We start from the raw sequence: 19,549 nt of genomic DNA on the forward strand, positions 1-19,549 counted from the left end.
CACCATTGCCGGGATGGGACGGCTCCCGGGCTCTGCTGAAGCCGAGGGGCCTTGGAAACCGTTGGGCCATGTCCTCTTGGCTGGGCAGTACAGAGCGTCCGCAGACTGAGAGGGCCGGGCGGACGTCCTGTGGCCGGAACCAGCTCTGAGCCTCCCCCAGACCAGTGCTCTTTCACCCAGATCAACTGGCTCTTTCTTGCCCCTCCTCCCACTTCGCTCCTGCTGCCTGAGCTTGCTTCCTTCTGGAGCTGCCTGTACTTGGAAAAGAATTGAGCTCGTCCCCTCCACCGACCCCTGATCCCCGCTCCTCAGTGCTGTTGGAATCATCCGCAATTCCTTTTCCAAACCTTCGATCACTTGATGTCCTTGTGGTCCCGTTTCTCCACTCCCCCCTGTGAACGTGGCTCTCTGCACGGGACAGTGTACAGATTCTAATCTTTAGTCCAGGAGACCTGGGAAAGGCACCAGAGTGCTCTCATTTTCAGGCCAGTGTCCTGCCCTGATTCTTCTGCGCGTTTTCCTCCTGAAAGCTTCACAAGGAGGGGTGGGGATTGGCAGGGGAGAGTATTAACTGATCAACATTTTTAGAAGACCAATGCAAAACAAATGTATGTATCCTTGGTATATACCTGCAGATGGTGTGTGGGTGGTTATATTTCATTGCATTGATCGTAGGCTTAGATTTGGGTTGTGAGTGATATAGTTATTTGACCCTCTGGGGGGAGGTCGGAGCCTGTGGGAAGCAGGAATATGACTTTAGCGTCTCCGGTCAAAATTCTCCTTCTTTCCAGCTGATTTGGTGATGAATCCTAAGAAATGGGCACCTGGCCTTTGGCGGTTCCTTGGGAACAGTTATCAGTGTTTGTTTTCTGACTCCTAGCAGGCCTCTGGATGCAGCTATTATGTTTTAAGTAAACAGGCCACTTGCCTATTCAGCTGGCAGCTTGACGGAAGCCTACGCCTAGATCCTGTCAATAAATCACGTTGTGGTTGAGAGTGTGCCAGGCCTAGAGGTGGTGAGCTGAGCTGAGCAGGGTTGACGATGGCTGTGGCAGAAGCCTCCCAGGTACAGTGTGAGACCCAAGGTGAGGCTCTAAAGGCACCACTGGCCCAGGTTCCCGGACACCTGTTTCTCCCACCTCCCCTCTCCCTGAGGGAGAGGCTGGGGAAAGTTGGTGTTCCCTCCACGTAGCAGATGGTCCCTGCGCTCGCGAGGAGGCAGAGGGTTATGAAAGCAGGTTCGATGGGACGCTTTTACCTGAAGGAGGTGTTAATCTCTAAATAACCATGAGTGGGCTTAGAGGAATTAGTCATAATTGAGGACTTTTTTTTTTCCCCTCTGAGATAGCTCCAAGTCATGTTATCTTATGACCACGGTGTCTTGGCTCTGACGCCCCCTGAACATGGGTAATTATATAGCACCAAAAGGTGTAGAGAGTGCATGCACACAGTGAAGTTTCACTGTTAAAAATAACCCAGCAGAGAGCCTGCGAGAACACGAGACTCCTCATCGAAGTTGTTAAGGAAGAGGTTTCTAAGTTACCAAACTTACTGACAGTTAAACCTTCCCCAGGCATGTGTGGGAGTTAGAAGCCAAGTCTGTGATAATTCTGTAGAAGCTGTGGCGAATTAATAGCCCTTCCTCAAGGCGGGAGGGTGGGCAGAGAGGGGGAGTCGGCTTCCTGGTTGAGCTTCTCTCTGGCAGAACAGTTGGGCAGTTCTGACCTTCCCATGCCGCCCTGAGTTCAGGTGCAGAGCTGCTTGATTACAAGTGAAAGGCTTTAAAACTGAAGGGGAAAAAAACCCCACATTCTTCACAGTTGATGAGAAACTAGATTAAATTAACAAGGAGTTGGGCAGGCTTTTTTTTTTTTTTTTAATGCTGAGAAGGCTCCCAAACTCCCCAGCAGCCAGATTGAGTGTGAAAGACTGGAAGTGGGAACTTGGGAGTGTGGAAGGGCTCAGGCTTGAGCAGAGTGGCGTACACACAAGCGCTTTGCAGTGAAGACAGAGCAGACTTTGAGCTGGGCAGGACTTCAGGAATACATGGGAATGGTGTGGGTTTGTTCAGCTGTGGTTTTAGTAGCAAGGAAGGCCATACACCCTCAAATCAGGCAGTGGTAGTAATATGCACAGAATGGGAATATCGGGGTGCAGAACTAGGAGACTTGAGTCGAATCACTCAGGTTGTGTGATGAAGGTAGCTTGGAGTAAGTCAATGAGAGGTAAGCATATGGCTAAAGTGTGGGACTGGGAGGAGGACCTGGTGGCCCAGCGGTTAGGACACTGTGCTTGCACTGCTGAGGGCCCAGGTTCGATCTGTGGTCAGAGAACTAGGATCCCACACACCTTGTGGCGTGGCCCCAAGTAAATAAAATGTGGGAGAAGAAGGGACACATTAGAACACTTTTTGGAGACAGTTTCATAAGCAGTAGCTCGTTGGAGTCCACCTTCTGGCATTTCTGAGCGGTGACGGGGGCAGACATGGGCCCCATGAGTCACCCAGCTAGTTAGAGGTGCCTGGGAGTGCACCCACCAGGGAGCCCCTGGAGAAGAACTCTGAGGCAGCTGGTAAGACTTTCGGACCTTAAATAATTGAAAGCCCTAAACAGGAAACCCAAAGCAGAAAAGCCTAAGCCTTTACAAGCCTGGTTTTTATGGCCGTACCTACTCTGCTTCATATTACCGTCCTCCTGTGGCAGACAAAGAGACTGAGGTTTAGAGCTAGTTACATAATGTTTTCAAGGTCGTGCAGCTACTTCTATAGATGAAGAGAGCAATGTACCAGAAATGTCAACAGCTGCCAGAGAAACGGAACGTGATCAACGGTGGGGGGGAGGCCAAGCTTGGTCCTTGAGGATTGGGTACTGCGGACCTGGGTTCTGTTTCTCAGGCCGGCTCGATGGCCTTGGGGCATCACTCTTCCTTTCTGGTTTTTTTTTTTTTCATGTTTGTTTACTTATCTGGCTGTGTCTTCTCTAATTTGCGTCACATGGGATCTTTGATGCGGTGCCCGGACTCTGGTTGCAGCACGTGGGCTTAGTTGCCACGCAGCATGTGGAATCTTAGTCCCCAAGCAGGGATGAAACCCACGTCCCCTGCATTGCACGGTGGATTTGTAATCACTGGACCACCAGGGAGAGCCCCCACACCACCGTTTTTGTGTGGCTCCTGAGCTAACAGGGCTTCCCCGGTGGCCCAGACGGTAAAAACATCTGCCTGCCACACGGGAGACCTGAGGTTGTTCTGGGTCGAGAAGATCCCCTGGAGGGGGGCATGGCAACCCACTCCAGTATTCTCGCCCGGAGAATCCCCAAGGACAGAAGAGCACGACAGGCCTGCAGTTCATGGGGTTGCAAAGAGTCGGACACGACTGAGCAACTAAGCACGCGCTAACAGCCGTGTTTAATGGTTGAGAAAAATAAAGAGAAGACTCTTTGGTGCCACATGGAAATGATACGAAATTCAAATGCCAGTGTCCGTAAAGGCAGTTTTCTTGGAGCAAAGCCACCCCCATTCATTTCCACACTCTTGATGGCGCTTTCACACTACACGGGTAGAGACGAGTAGCTGCGACAGACTGTGGCCCACAGAGCTGGAGGTATTTACTCTCCGGCCGTTTGTGGAAAGGAACTGCTGACCCTGATCTGGAAGCTGAGTCCTCCCCAAGTTCCGGCCCGTGAGTGGACCAGCAGTGGGGTCTCCTCTCCTCCCCTAGCCTGGTGACTGGGGGCAGCAGAGGGTCATTGCGCGAAGTGACGTGCACCGAGCCTCACGGGGCTGAATGATAAGAAGCTCTGGGGAGATGGGAAAAGCGGGAGGAAAGCATAGAGGGAGGGAAACGGGGAGCCAGAGGGGCTCTTCCCCAGTGAGGACTGGGCCCCTCCTCTGTCAGAAGTGCACGCAGCTGGTGGGCCCAGCTTTCAGCTCTTAAGTGAAGCTGAGCGTGGTTTCCCAGCTGGGCAGCCGAACAGGGTTCCTTGCCCTCTTTGGAACAAAGGGAGCCCCTGGAGGCTCAGTCAGTCAAGAATCCGCCTGCAATGTGGGAGACGTGGGTTCCATCCCTGAGTCGGGAAGATCCCCTGGAGAAGGGCATGGCAACCCACTCCAGTATTCTTGCCTGGAGAATCCCATGAACAGAGGAGCCTGGCTGGCTACAGTCCGTGGGATTGAAGAGTCAGACATGACTGAGCAGCTAAGCATTCCTGCATCCCAAGTGGATCTTTTCCACTGAGCTACCAGGGAAGCCCAGTCGCTCTCTGGTCTATACTTTTATCTTTGTCATAGCAGTTGTTACTCTTTCAAAAAAGATCTATTTGCTGTGGGCTTAACACCAGTCTCTTCTCACTATACTATTTTGAGTTGCAGGGACTTGGGTTCACTGATACATTCCAATGCCTGGAGTGGATGAATGAATGAATTGCAGCTTCTAGAGAGAAGCTGCTCTGTACCACCCCTCCCCCCGCCCCCACTGTGGCTGGTCCTTATTCTGGCCCCTGGGGAGTGGGTGGCTTAGGTCCAGAAGTCCCAGAACACTTAACCCATGGCCTCCTCGTTTCTCCTGCTTCCCTAGGGGTGTTGAGAAGCCATGGCCACCGAAGCCCCTGTGAATGTAGCCCCCCCTGAATGCAGCCCTATTGGCAGCACGGCGACCAACAGCTTCCTCTGGCAGCCAGACTCACTAAGCATGCATGTCACAAGGCCCAAGTCGGCCAAGGGACGTACTCGGCCAAGACTGCACAAGCGCCTGGGCTCGGAGGGGTATTCTGGCCGTGCATCACCTCTGCCTCCAGCCATTCCCTGCGAGTCACCAAGCAGCCAGAAACCGGGAGCCTGCACCCCCAGATCTCCAGATCAGGGAGCCCCCAGTGAGATCCCGGAGCTGCTGCAGCAGGTGCCCTTTGGGGCGTCCTCTTCCCTCAATAAATACCCAGTCCTCCCTTCCATCAACAGGAGGACCCTGGAGGAGGGCGCCCTGGAGGCTGTCGCTAAGAAGGCCAGCTCCCTGCAGCTCAGCAGCACCCAGGCTCTTTCCCAGGAGGAGACCTGCACCACGAAGATGGGTGAAAAAGATCCCCAGGTTCAAACCTGTTCCCCAGAGAGGAGAGTCCTCGTGCGGACCGAGAGACAGACCTCCTCCAGGGCCGGAGACCTGGAAGAGCCATCAGATCAAGAGCCAAGACTGCTGCTCGCCATCCGCTCACCCTCAGGCCGAAGGTTCGTCCGCCACTTCCGGCCAACTGATGCCTTGCAGACTGTTGTGGCCGTGGCCGAACACAAGAACAAGGCCACCTACCAACACTGCAGCGTTGAAACGATGGAGGTGCCCAGGAGACATTTCTCTGACCTCAGCAAGTCTCTGCAGGACTGTGGAATCCCCAACAAGTCGGTGCTGGGCATCTCCCAGGAAGAGGGGGAAGGCTGGTCCTGAGTCTGCAGCCATAGAACTGGGGTCCTGGGTGTCTCAGCAAGGAGCGTATGTGGGTGCCATGGCCTCCCCGGCAGCTTGCTTCCAAGTGCCATGTGGACCTGGTGCACCTGTGGCTCTTGGGATGCCCACCCTCCAAGCATCTTCTTCGGAGCCGTGAAATCTACACATGCACCAAATGAGTGAAGAAGATTCTTTTCCTGCTGTTCCGCTCTCTCCATGGCTGGAGTGAACTGGCAAGTGACCAAGGCTGTTCCCCGAAGAGCTGTGCCCAGGCCTCCCTTGCTGCTCAGGTCCTTCTTGGAGCACCTGTTGGCCTTTACAATGAACTTGCACTCGCTTGAAGCCAATGGTTCACCTTTCTGTATTTGATGCAGGATTAAACACTTCCCAGAGAGGATTCTGGTCTGTGAAATAACCAGGGTTGAGGAAGTACTGCACTGGCATTTGTGTTTCTTGCAAGCATTTTTAAGAAGCAGGCAGTTGACCCTGTGTGGGGAGCAGCCCCTCTGCCAGTCTCGGGTGGCTCGAGTTCTCGGGGATTACCGTTCGTGTGAGGTGGTTTCAGGGGAAAGAATAGGTCTTTTGCTAGTACAGATCTTGCAGCACATCAACATTTCCGAGAGAGTCCAAGAGCTGGAAAATAAATCCCTTCCGTAAGCAGCGAGTAGCCAGGAGCCACTTTATAATTTTAACAGAGTCTGACCAGGTTTACAATTTTTGGTAGCTGCTCTCTGTGCACAGAATTTCCCGCAAACTGAGAAAAGCCAGCAGAATCTGACATCCTTGGCATTTGTCAGTGGTATCGTTTGTTTTTAAATGACACAAAAACCCACAAGTCTGCATAAGTTTGTAGGAAAGACCCCCTTGGCTGATCTGGGTGTGGATACGCTGTTTCATCCCCAGTTTCAGGGTCTCCCAATTTCAAGCACAGAGGCGCCCTAGAGATGACACAGGTGTCCGCGTTCTCTGAATTTGAATCCCCTGGAGGAAGAGGGCTCCTGGGTTTGGTGTCACCTGCTGCACCTGTGCTGAGACCAGTGCCCAAGGAAATGTCTGGCCAATCAGCATGATGCCTGCAGCTGTGTGGCAGACCCCCGAGTCTTGTTTTTCCAGCTCTGAAATGCTGACGTGGAAATCTGCCAAAGTTTCCTCGTGTGCTGAGCTCAGCAAGGCTCCCATGTCGCATCTGGAGCCCCTTCATGGCCAAATCACCATTCAGAGTAGGGAACACTTGTCCTCTGAGAGCCCTGCTGTCAGGAAGCTCTGAGTACTGATAAGCACCCCCACTTGCTAGGTACACAGAGAAGGCAGGACTTCTAGAAGCATAGCAGCAAGTGCATGTCAGGACTTCCCTGGTGGGTGGACCCAGCAGATAAGACTCCAGGCTTCCAATGCAGGGAGCGTGGGTTCAATCCCTGGTCAGGGGACTAAGATCCCACATGCTGCCAAAAAAGCAAAACAAAGCAAAACCAAGGTGCATCTAGTGCATAGATAAGGCCTGCAGTTGGAAATGTTACTTACAGCAAATCGATAACGCAGCCCTGGAGATTAACACCATCATCATTTCTCTGAAGAAGGCTTGCCTTGTCCCAATCTGCATCCCACGCCACCCAGATCATTCTAGAATGGGCTATTTTGGAATGTTTTACAACATTTCTTAATGCCATTTGGTTAGCCACTCCTCTGATTGCAAAGGTCAGCCAGGGCGGTCAGTGCCTTGGTCAGACCCCCGCCACTGGCCACATCCTCCGGCCGCTGACCATGCAGAGGGGCCAGGTAACTCATGCCTGGTACTCACAGTCCAGGAGTTTCGCCTCCCACATGGCACTGGAGCACAGAACTCTGCCTCTGATCTCGGAGGCTGGAGGAAGAGCTTCCCACGAAATCACACCTACTCTGTGGTAAGAATAAAATCCCACCCACCTGGGACTTGGTAATTTCTTCAGGCAGGAAATCTTTAGAAAACTGCAGTGAAATGCAGCATGCTCGAAGGAGTTAGAGTGTTGTGCACTTAGGGATTTGCTGCTGCTGCTAGCTTAGAATTTTGGGGTGGTGGGAAAAATTTGGAAAGCATAAAGCATAGAAATATTTTAGTATATTTGAAGATCTGTTAATAAAGCTAGATTTGAAACTCCTTAATAAGCTTTTTTCTGTGTGTGTGAGAGGGGCCAAAACATGACAGTACTAACAATAAAAGTCAATTTACGTGAAAATGAGTTGTAGAGAAGTGCATCTTCTTATTTCAGCCCAAGACCTCGGCCACCACACTTGTGGACAGCCAGCTGCATGTGTGGACCCAGTCTGCAGTTTTCTCCTTGGCAAAGCACTTGGCTCTGCTATGAGTTCCAAGTCTTCTCTCCCAGGCACTCCAGATGTCTACCCTTCCCAAAGCTGCTGATCTCAGCTCATATCAGAGCATTGTGGTGGCTTAGTCACTAAGTCGTGTCCAACTCTTTGCGACCCCATGAACTGTAACCTGTAGCGCCTCTGTCCATGGGATTTCCCAGGCAAGAATAATGGAGTTGGTTGCCATTTCCTTCTCCACAGGGGCTCTTCCCACCCCAGGGATCTAACCTGATCTCCTGCATTGCAGGGGGTCTCTTGCATTGCAGGCAGATTCTTTACCAACTATGCCAGCAGGGAAGCCTATCAAAGCATTAAGATTTTTGTATGGAAAGAGACTTCTGAATGTCTCCCCCAGATCATTCCACGTACTCACTCTCCTCTTGAGGTTGTCAAGAACAGACTGTATCAGAATTTCAGAGTTCTTGGCTCTGTAGGTGGTACTGCCCATCAGGTGCCCTGGCCCCATGGGCTAAGCCGAGCCCAGGACCCAACTCTTGATGGCCCTAGTAGGTCTGAAGTTGGCCCCCTCTATGGCAGACCTGAGTTACTCGTTTAACCAACAGTCACCCAGGGCTCACCCTGTGCCGTGCATGGCCAACGATGGCACCCTAGCCTGACAGCATTGGCAAAAAATGTGGAACCACCTTAGACTGTGGACTCCAGCCAGGTGAAGGTGACAGCTGCCGCTCTATCTGGGAGGGCCCTGGAGTGAGGGCCAGGCTGGATGGCGTCTGGTCGTCTCTCCGTCTTGTGGAAACTCAGGGGAGCCTCCTCCCCACCTCTTCTAGCGCTGGCCCTGGGACGATGGCTCATTAGGGACCCAAACTTTGCACAGGACAAAGGTTCATGCCAAGCCACTCCAGCGCATCCCCTGATAAAGTCCAGTAGGTAAATTCATCCTGGCTGCAGAAGGAACAGCAGGAGAAAGAAGTGACTCATCCCGTAGAATCCAAAAAATTTTCACCAACAGATGGCAGGTGGTTCTGACACAACAGTCCTTGCCCTGAAAGTACCCAGGGACCCAGCCCACAGCCGCAAATCCAGGGCAGTCCTGCTGAAGAGGCGAGGTAAGCGTGATCATGGGCCAGCAGCCACCCCTGAGCGACCCACAAAAAAACAACAGTACGACAAGGCTTGAGGCTTCTATTCCAGTGCAAAATTTCCAAGACTAGTGACAGATCACTCTCACTACCAGGCAAGACAAAAGCAAGGCCTCCCCCACATTAGACTTTGCTTTTGTTCACACTCTACAACCACTTGTCTGATGGCAAAAAAAGCCACCTTGCCTCAAGGAGCAAAAAAGAGTTTCTCTTTACACGTTTTTTAACTAAGGGTTTCATCATAAGTGGAGATAAAAGTGTGCATGGTTCCCTGTGGTTCAGGGTATACTTTAGATGAGCCTTTTATATAGTCAGTGGATCTACTTTTATGCCTCTTAAACAGAATTGGATAGAAAACTAGATCACTTTGCTTCAGCGCTAGTTTGGAAATCATTCTGAGAATAACAACAGGCATATCTGTTTTCTAATCCCATCAAGGCAACACCCCACGATAAAGTTAAGACTGAGCATGTTTACCCTCGCCCTGAAACCAGAACCGACTAAACTCCACCATAGAAACGGAGAGGGCGGGGGGCCCCTGTGGAGGAGCTAGCCATCCAGGAGGGGCAGACTCTTGCTGACTCACTCATCAACACACAGGACAGTCACTCACATTACAAACACGAAACTGGGCGTTTTATTTTGCGTCCACACTGGCGATGCGACATTTTCCTTTCCTGAGGAGGGCAGTGTCCACCAGCCCTGGCTGACATCCCTCTGTGTGCCCCTGTCTTCAAACGCTTGAGGAAACAGCAGCCACCCTGAACGGCTGATGCACAAGCCCAGGTCTCTGGAAGTGTTTTTGGACACACTTAGATCTCATCTCAAGAAGGTGAACAGCTGATATGACAGCTTCCAACAGGTTCAATGAAGCGAGCCTCAGTCCCACAGTCCTGCGGAGCTGAGCAGACTGTAGGGGTCGGGGTGGAAGATGAGAGACTAACTCCTGGATGCTGTTAGTAATCAGGGACAAGATGGTGGTGGCTTGGGCCAGGGTGGTAGTCACAGACTTGATGAGAGATGGTCGGATTCTGGATACATAATCCATTTTCTTACAAGAAAAAACAAGATAGTTTGACACGTTGGGATTTACCCGAGTGGACTTTGTTATTGTTGTCGATCAGTCGTGTCCGACTCTTTGCGACCCCATGGACTGCAGCGCACCAGGCTTCCCTGTCCTTCACCATCTCCTGCAGCTTGCTCAAACTCATGTCCATTGAGTCAGTGTTGCCGTCCAACCATCTCATCCTCTGTCGTCCCCTTCTCCTCCTGCCCTCAGTCTTTCCAAGCATCAGGGTCATTTCTAATGAGTTGGCTCTTCGCATCAGGTGACCAAAGTATTGGAATTTCAGTTTCAGCATCAGTTCTCCCAACGAATATTCAGGACTGATCTCCTTTAGGATGGACTGGTTGGATCTCCTTGCAGTCCAAGGGACTCTCAAGAGTCTTCTCCAACACCACAGTTCAAAAGCATCAGTTCTTCAGCACTCAGCCTTCTTTATGGTCCAAGTCTCACATCCATACATGACTACTGGAAAAACCATAGCTTTGACTAGTGTTGGCAAAGTAATGTCTCTCCTTTTTAATATGCTGTCTAGGTTGGTCACAGCTTTTCTTTCAAGGAGCAAGTGTCTTTTAATTTCGTGGCTGCAGTCACCACCTGCAGTGAGTTTGGAGCCCAGAAAATAAAGTCTGTCACTGTCTCCATCGTCTCCCTATCTAGTTCCATGATGTGATGGGACCAGATGCCATGATGCTCATTTTTTGAACGGTCTGCCTGCAACTGGCTGGGCACGCCTGTTAGCAGTGGGCTGGGGCCGGAGCAGACCCAGGATGTCTGTTGCTGGGACTCACCAGCCAGCGCAGACACACAGTCCCACCTCTCTGCTAGAGGGTGGACGTCAGAGAGGGGCAGCTATCAGCTGGCCCGAGGCACTACGGCACAGATCTCCTCATTGCAAAGAACAGAAGAACAGGTGGGCTTGGAAATTATGAAACAAGGAGCTTTGTTAATTGGACCAAAGACAGTGGTTTTATCTGCCCTCTTGAGAGGAAATGCACCCCAAATCGGATGTTGGATTTGGATCAATGGAATGAACAGAGGCAGGGGAGGGAGGCACGGAAGAGGTTTAGATAAACAATGTATTATTTTACTGAAACAAGTGTTTCTTATAAAGTAACCTTGGCCAGTAATCACACCCCTAGAGTTAGATGGTAATTGAGTTAAACTGTACATTAAGTGAAGCAAACATTTTAGTTGCATCACTTAATTTAATTAATGCAATTAATAGCTTTGAGATTCTCTACACACTTTATCCAAAAAACTTCCATGCATTTCCTTCCTATGCACATTGACTTCTGGTCAGGGTTTTTCTCCAGCCCAGGGATAAACCACAGGGTCAACCCAGACCCGACTTCCTTGGGCTGTGTCCCAAAGACTCTGGATCCAGACCCTGTTCAGTTCAGTTCAGTTCAGTCGCTCAGTCGTGTCCGACTCTTTGCGACCCCATGAATCACAGCACGCCAGGCCTCCCTGATCATCACCAACTCCCGGAGTTCACTCAAACTCATATCCATTGAGTCGGTGATGCCATCCAGCCATCTCATTCTCTGTTGTCCCCTTCTCCTCCCGCCCCCAACCTTTCCCAGCATCAGAGTCTTTTCCAGTGAGTCAACTCGTCGCATGAGGTGGCCAAAGGATTGCAGTTTCAGCTTTAGCATCAGTCCTTCCAATGAACACCCAGGATTGATCTCCTTTAGAATGGACTGGTTGGATCTCCTTGCAGTCCAAGGGACTCTCAAGAGTCTTCTCCAACACCACAGTTCAAAAGCATCAATTCTTCGGCGATCAGCCTTCTTCACAGTCCAACTCTCACATCCATACATGACCACTGGAAAAAACCATAGCCTTGACTAGACGGACCTTGGTTGTCAAAGTAATGTCTCTGCTTTTTAATATACTATCAAGGTTGATCATAACTTTCCTTCCAAGGAGCAAGCGTCTTTTAATTTCATGGCTGCAATCAGCATCCACAGTGATTTTGGAGGCCCAAAAAATAAAGTCTGACACTGTTTCCCCATCTATTTCCCATGAAGCGATGGGACCAGATGCTATGATCTTCGTTTTCTGAATGTTGAGCTTCAAGCCAACTTTTTTCACTCTCCTCTTTCACTTTCATCAAGTCTGTTAAAAGATAAACTGGGCATGCTAAAATGTTTAAGTTTATTTGAGCAAATATCAGTTCCTTCCTTTTGGTCAGATTTTCAGTCTGAGAGATATAATTAAAATATAAGGCATTAGAGCTACTCTCAGACACCACTCTGGAGTTCTCATAGGCTTTTTTGTTTTGTGTGTCTGTGGTATTCACAGGTCATGACATCAGGTTCATACTCTTTAAGGTGGACATTCTCTTTGATCCTTTTCTGATATTCTAATCTTAGAGAGGTAATTTGCTTGGTGGTTAGTGCTGCAAATATGCATTTAAAGCTTTTGAGAGAATGCAGTGTGCTAGGGAGGCCAGATTAGGATAAGCAGGGTAATTCCCAATATCTGGAGAGCACTTCAGAGACATGGTCTTCAAGATTCAAACCAATCATAATCAAATAAGTGAAAGAAAGACCCCATTGTAGGAGTCATCTTTTTAAGCCAAAAGTCTTGGTCAATGATCTTACGTAGCTGAATCCCAGCTTCCCCAGAAGTCTCAATCCAAAAGTAAGAGGTGTTGGTCACAGCACAGACATATCCTTGCTCAGTTAAAAGCTGTTCTCTCAGTGTTACTTGAGATATCTCCTGGGCTTGAACTCCTAAAACTCCCACTGAATAAAATATAACTCTCAACTTTTAGGTTGTGAATAATTTTTTTTGGTTGGCAACAGCCCATTTGCAACCTAGATTTCATAAAGTACATAACTGCTAATACCAGAAGTTTAACCCCACTTAATTTCAGGATTCCAGAAATGCCACTACTCTTTACTCTTAAGATCATCTCAATTTCTTGAACTTTTATAAATATTCACTAATTTATTTAATTCATTTACTCTTACATATATAGGTTCCCCTGGTGGCTCAGATGGTAAAGAATCTGCCTGCAGTGTTGGAGACCAGGTTTGATCCCTAGGTCAAGAAGATCCCCTGGTGAAGGGAATGGCAACCCACTCCAGTATTCCTGCCTGGAGAATCCCAAGGCCAGAGGAGCCTATGGTTGTCCATAGAGTTGCAAGAGTCAGATACAAGTGAGCGACTAACATTTTCAATTACATATATATATGTATTGGACATTTATTAATTGAATGTTATGAGCAAGAGTAGTGGTCACTTGTCATTAATTAACTTTAATCAAATGCAAACACTTTCTCAGACCAAGTATTCTAAATTTAACTACCCACTCAGAGGAGCCTTCCCTGAGCACCCGGCACTCCCTAGTACCCCATTTCTTTCTACCTCTGAAAAATCTTAGACTACAGGCTGTTTTCTACTTATTTAGGCATGTTTTTATGGTGTTTGACTTACTTCAGCAATACCAAAGGCAAAATGAACATGAAAAAAGATAGCTGAACAGTAAATCCTGAGCCAATGTAACCACTGCTGATTTTATTCTGGGCATGCAGATAAAGTGCCTTCAGTTCAGTTCAGTTCAGTCGCTCAGTCGTGCCCGACTCTCCGTGACCCCATGAATCACAGCACGCCAGGCTTCCCTGTCCATCACCAACTCCCGGAGTTCACTCAAACTCCTGTCCACAGAGTCGGTGATGCCTTAGTACATATGAAATTTTTAAGACTTCCTGTGTTCCATTCCATATTATTAATATCAAATCCTCATATTACTTGAAAATATTTTTTGACTTAAACTGGTGGAGAAGAGAACAGGGGCAGGGGGACATTTATATGCGTAACAACCTAGGAGAAAACATCGCCACACTTCTGGGGCCAGGCGCGTTTCATAGAGACACTGAGAGTTCTTGATAGTGTGTTTTCTTTAGTAACAGAGACTTTTCCTAAATGGAGTAGGGGCCATTAGAAAACAAACCACGCACTCGATGAGCGCAGAAAGTAGCACTGACATATGCACACTACAATGTGTAAAACAGATAGCTAGTGAGAAGCTGCTGAATAACACAGGGAGCTCAGCCTGGCGCTCTGCGATGACCTAGGTCGGGAGGGAAGGAGGCTCAAGAGGAAGGTGATATGTGTGTAATTATGGCTGATTGGCACTGTTGGACAGCAGAAGCCAATACAACATTGTAAAGCATATTTCCTCCAGTTTAAAAATTAATTTAAAAAAGAACACAAAACATGCAAATAAACAAGCTAAGTCACTTCAGTCGTGTCCGACTCTGTGTGACCCCATAGACGGAAGCCCACCAGGCTCCCCCGTCCCTGGGATTCTCCAGGCAAGAACACTGGAGTGGGTTGCCATTTCCTTCTCCAATGTGTGAAAGTGGAAAGTGAAAAGTGAAAGTGAAGTCGCTCAGTTGTGTCCAACTCTCAGCGACCCCATGGACTGCAGCCTACCAGGCTCCTCCATCCATGGGATTTTCTAGGCAATAGTACTGGAGTGGCTTGCCATTGCCTTCTCCGAGCTTTACAAGCTAGAGTGATTTTAATAAGAGTGCTTTGTGTCGTTTGCAGGTCAACGCTATAAGGAATCTAGGAGAATTGTAACCATGAGGGTTTTGCTAAGTCCACACACAGATTATAGACCAGTACTTTGCATTTCTGCCCTTAATTACTAATGGAATATGGATAACAAACATTTTGCTGTACACCTGAAATTATCACAACATTGTTAATCAACTATACTCCAATGTGAAACTAAAATTTAAACAATGAAAACCAAAAAGTATATATACTAATGGAGCTACCTCAGTCAGAGCTATCGTCAGAGTCTCCTTCACTCCTATGACCCATAACCAGTCCCTACCTGAATTTTAAAATTGGTGGCAAGATTATGAATTAACTTAAAGCTGGTTTTCTTCAAAGAATTGACTGCAATTGTGCTGAGCTACCTGGGAAGCCCCTATACTAATAGCCCCTATAATAATAATAGTACAGGAGGGTTCCATTTTTTCCACATCCTCTCTAGCATTTATTGTTTGTGGATTTTTGAGGATGGCCATTCTGACGTGTGTAAGTTGAAACCTCAATGCAGTTTTGATTTGCATTTCTCTAATAATTAGTGACGTTGAGTATCTTTCAACATACAGGTACCTCTTGGTCACCTGTATGTCTATTTAGATGTTCTGCCCATTATTTTGGAGAAAGCAATGGCACCCCACTCCAGTACTCTTGCCTGGAAAATCCCTTGGATGGAGGAGCCTGGTAGGCTGCAGTCCATGGGGTCGCTGAGAGTTGGACACAACTGAGCGACTTCACTTTCACTTTTCACTTTCATGCCTTGGAGAAGGAAATGGCAACCCACTTCGGTGTTCTTGCCTGGAGAATCCCAGGGATGGGGGAGCCTGGTGGGCTGCCATCTATGGGATTGCCCAGAGTCGGGCACGACTAAAGTGACGTAGCAGCAGACAATGAACACTCAAATATTTTCTGTAATTATTATTATTGCTTGATACTTATCTTTGTCTTTGAAATCTTATGAAATGAATACCTGATTTTTCTTTTTTTTATTACATATAAAGTACTTTCTTTGAGGATACATTTGTTTTTATTAATTTATATTAATTAAGCAAATGACTGGTTATCTAATTAGCTGTAAGCCCAAGCTCAAATGTTATTTTCCAGACCCTGTAGAGCTTTGCTAGTTTCTCCAACTCAGGCCTGGACCTCAGCTCGATTTTTTCCTTCTTTTTTTTTTTAAATTATTCATTTTCGGTTGCCCTGGGTCTTTGTGGCCGTGCGCGGACCTCCTCTAGTTGCAGCAAGCGGCGCCACTCTTCCCTCCAGCACACAGGCTCCTCACTGCAGCGGCTCCTCTGGCTGCCGGCACAGGCCCGAGGCACGCAGGCTTCGGCACTTGTGGCGCCCGGGCTTAGCTGCTCTGCGGCGTGTGGAACCTTCCTGGACCGGGTATCGAACCTGCGTCCCCTGCATTGGCAGGCGGACTCTTACGTGCTGCCCACCAGGGAAGTCTGCTTTCTTCCTTCTTAATGAAGTTCCTAACAGGAGCTCATCTTATTTAAATTAGCTGTAGTTCAAGATATATTTATAGGCACCTATAAGACAGTTCAGTTCAGTCGCTCAGTTGTGTCCGACTCTTTGCAACCCCATGAATCACAGCACGCCAGGCCTCCCTGTCCATCACCAACTCCCGGAGTTCACTCAAACTCATGTCCACAGAGTTGGTGATGCCATCCAGCCATCTCATTCTCCGTCGTCCCCTTCTCCTCCCGCCCCCAACCTTTCCCAGCATCAGAGTCTTTTCCAGTGAGTCAGCTCGTCACATGAGGTGGCCAAAGTATTAGGCATGTATTAAATCTATGAGGCAAACAGAACAAACCCAAATTTCCTTCCTTGAGGAAGGTTACATTCTAATGCCTGAGACAGAAAAGAAACAACATATATAATAAATAATATATCGAGTAGTATGACAGAGAAGGATACAGGTGATGGAAAATGGAGAAGCAGAGCAAGGTTGGGGATCTGGAGAGCATGGGGCTTGTAGAGGATGTAGTCTTACAGGGGGAGGAGGTTGGTCCAGGCAGACCTCATAGACAAAGCAACGCCTGAGCAGCAGAAAACTGGAAATGAATCAACCATGCTCCTGGGAGCAGGGGGTCGGGGGTGAGGACTCCAGTGACGGGGAGCCTGATCCTGGCAAAGCAGATGCCCAGGTCCCAAGGAGGGAACATTTCTAGCCTGCTGGAGGGAAGGGCAGTCAGTGTGGCCAGAGGGAGGGGTGGGTAGAGCTTTCAGAGATGGGGGTGGGGAGACAGAGCACGTGGGGCCTCCAGGTAGAACGGGCGCCCCTGCAGGGCGCTGTGAGAGGGTCGACCTGACGTGTATGCTCCGATCAGCGCTCTGGCCACTATGCTGAGACCAGACAAGAGCGAAAGACGGGACATCAAGTGGAAGATGTTCTTCCCACAATCCAGATGGGCGCTGAAGACCAGAGAGGCAGCCATGGGTGTCGCGAGAAGCAGTCAGCTTCTGGGCATCTAACCCGTTTACTTTTTAAAGAAGTAATACTTGATTTTATTGTAGAAATAGTAGTAAAGTAAATGCTAACCCACAGTGTGTTCATCATCATAAATGATTTTTCCAGGCTGACTCCAGAATCCATTATACTCTCCCTCCAAAACAAGACACATGGGAAACTTGAAAAATAATGAGAAGATTGAAGGGAAAAACTGAAAATCATCCATAATCCTTTCAGTCAGAGATAACCATTGTTAATATTTTGGTGTATGTTATCTCATTCTCAAAGATTACACTATTTTGCACATTATGTTCTTGCCAGTAGGCACACAAGCATATTTTTAACATTTGCAATCCCAGCAAAACCAGAACTATATTCTTTTTCCAAATTTCTGTAGTTTCCATAATTATTATAAGACTGAGTAAGATTTCAATGTGTTGATCTACTGTAAATTATTAAGTATTTCCCTTTGGGGGAACATTTGCACTTTGCCAGATTTTTTTGTTTTTGATTCAGAAGTCAAGGCTGGAATCTTCTTTTGTGTAGCTTTTTGCAGCTTTTGAATTATTTCTTTAGGACAGATTTACAGGGATAGGATGTGAAAGTGAAAGTTGCTCAGTTGTGTCTGATTCTTTGTGACCCCGTGGAATACAGTCCATGGGATTCTCCAGGCCAGAACACTGGAGTGGGCAGCTGTTCCCTTCTGCAGGGTATCTTCCCAACCCAGGGATCAAACCCAGGTCTCCCACGTTGCAGGCGGATTCTTTACCTGCTGATTCTTTACCAGGGAGCCACCAGGGAAGTCCAAGAATACTGGAGTGGGTAGCCTTTTCCTTCTCCAGCAGATCTTCCCAACTCAGGAATCAAACTGGGGTCTCCTGCACTGCAGGTAGATTCTTTACCAACTGAGCTATCAGGGAAGCCCTGATAGGCTTCTGCCACTCTGATAGGAATAGGATAGGTTGGTGCAGTTATATATATACAAAAAACCCTTCATTTTTCTGCTTTGCTTTTTGAAGGGTTATATAATAAGGACCTAACAGTTTCACTGCAGCTTCTTCAGTTTTGAAGTTACTGCTTTTTCGAATTTACTTTTGTTGAAAATAGAACCTAGAAGTTTTTTAAACATATTTTTCATGTCTTTCATTAGTCTTAACACTTTTTACATGTCTTTCAAACTATTTTTAATATTAAAACTAAAGTTCAAGGTGCAGTTAATTTGTTGTCGTAATCTGGGACACTTTCCCAATACTTCCTTCCAACCAAGGAAAGTGGGGACTGATGGGGAAGGTCTGAGAGTAAAATTTGTTCTTAATATTCATATTTGTTGATATGTGCATTTTTGGTGACAGAAACATTGTACTTTTCTATATATATAGAGAGAGTCGTGAACTAAACTACATTCATATTGGATTTTTATGACTCAAATCTTGGTTAAATGCATGTCTTCTCATTGAGCCAATAGACTGGACATGTAGATGCGGCAGACATGGAGCTCAAAGGTGAATCAGGTGGGTCTTTGCTCTCAGGGAATTTCCAGTCTAGTGGGAAGAGGCATGTAGATTCTTAAAAATCACACATGGTAAGTATCATACCTGTCATTTATCTCCTTCGACTGTAGTCTGAAACCAACTAAGCACCAGAGTGGCAGAAAACATTCCTATTGATCTGCAACTAATAGTCTTGGAAGGAGGTCTCCCTGTTCAGCTGTCCAGGAGCCTGGTCAAAGACATGAATGACCACCCCACCACAGTCTTCTAACTCCTTTTAATTTGGGGTTTAGAAAGAGGATGGAGGCGGCAAAGGCCAGCATGGGAGTGAAGGAAACCAGCTCCCATTTGCCCCCACTGCAGTCCGTCCTGGAGAGGGGCCATGGAGGAGACAGTCCAGGGACTAGCTGGAAATGCTCCCAGATGCGGTCCCGGCTGGGCATGCTGGGCTATGCCCCTGCCATCCTCCCCCCAGTGCCCCACCAGCCACGGCATCCGGCACCAACCCGTCTAGATTACTCCAGGAACTTCAGGGGTGAGCTCGGTGCTTAAGAGAGACCAAATCAACATGTAGACTCAGAGGCAACCTCAGAGGCTGCCCCTTGGTGTCCAGGCAGAGGAGAGGGAAGACCAGTGTGTCCAAGGGTAGGGGACGTGCAGCTGGGAGACAAGGGTGAGGCTGCAAGCTCTGGGGGCGGTTCAGACCACCCCCAGAGCCTTTGACTCAGCACAGCCACGCTGCCTCCAAAACGCCTTTGAACTCGACGACTGCGTCCAGTAGGCAAACAACTGAAGAATGGACTTTTAAAGGGGGTCCCAGCATCCCAAAGGCCCTCTGGAGATGAAGCCTGGGAACGACACTTGTAGAAGCACCCCCAGGGAATGGTAAGGGTCCCCAGGCTACGAGCTGCTTGGCTGAGTCATTTCAAGGTGCCTTCCAACATCTCTGGTCTATGATTCTCCAGCTCCATCTCCCCAGGCCAGACCAGGGACTCAATGACTAGCCGCTGAACCTTGGCAGGGGGACTTCCTCCTCCCTCCCCCTGCAGCCTTGGGCCCAGCCTTCTCTGAAGTTCTCCACGGGGGGCA

General features: G+C 48.5%; 2 protein-coding genes across 4 annotated transcripts in view; one reads left to right on the top strand and one right to left on the bottom strand.

The window, feature by feature from the left end:
- PLA2G2C (phospholipase A2 group IIC) overlaps positions 1-263 on the bottom strand; it is a 27,515-nt gene extending 27,252 nt beyond the window's left edge. For 2 of the 3 annotated variants that reach the window (XM_055397262.2, XM_055397263.2), the window contains exon 1: positions 4-191. In XM_055397262.2, coding sequence (XP_055253237.1) covers positions 4-70 — 67 coding nt within the window. In that variant the 5' untranslated portion in view covers positions 71-191. Of the gene's footprint in view, positions 1-3 lie in introns of all 3 variants that reach the window. The other variant, XM_088843204.1, reaches the window with a different exon arrangement.
- The window catches only part of UBXN10 (UBX domain protein 10), a 7,927-nt gene extending 295 nt beyond the window's left edge, over positions 1-7,632 (top strand). Inside the window, exon 2 of the mRNA XM_055397256.2 lies at positions 4,574-7,632. Within this exon, the coding sequence (XP_055253231.1) occupies positions 4,589-5,431 (843 nt within the window). The 5' untranslated portion in view covers positions 4,574-4,588 and the 3' untranslated portion in view covers positions 5,432-7,632. The remainder of the gene's footprint in view (positions 1-4,573) is intronic.
- Positions 7,633-19,549: the final 11,917 nt, after the last annotated feature.

This window comes from Moschus berezovskii, chromosome 2, assembly GCF_049115385.1.
Source record: "Moschus berezovskii isolate FMDL1 chromosome 2, NW_MosBer_1.0, whole genome shotgun sequence".
Lineage (NCBI taxonomy): Eukaryota > Metazoa > Chordata > Mammalia > Artiodactyla > Moschidae > Moschus > Moschus berezovskii.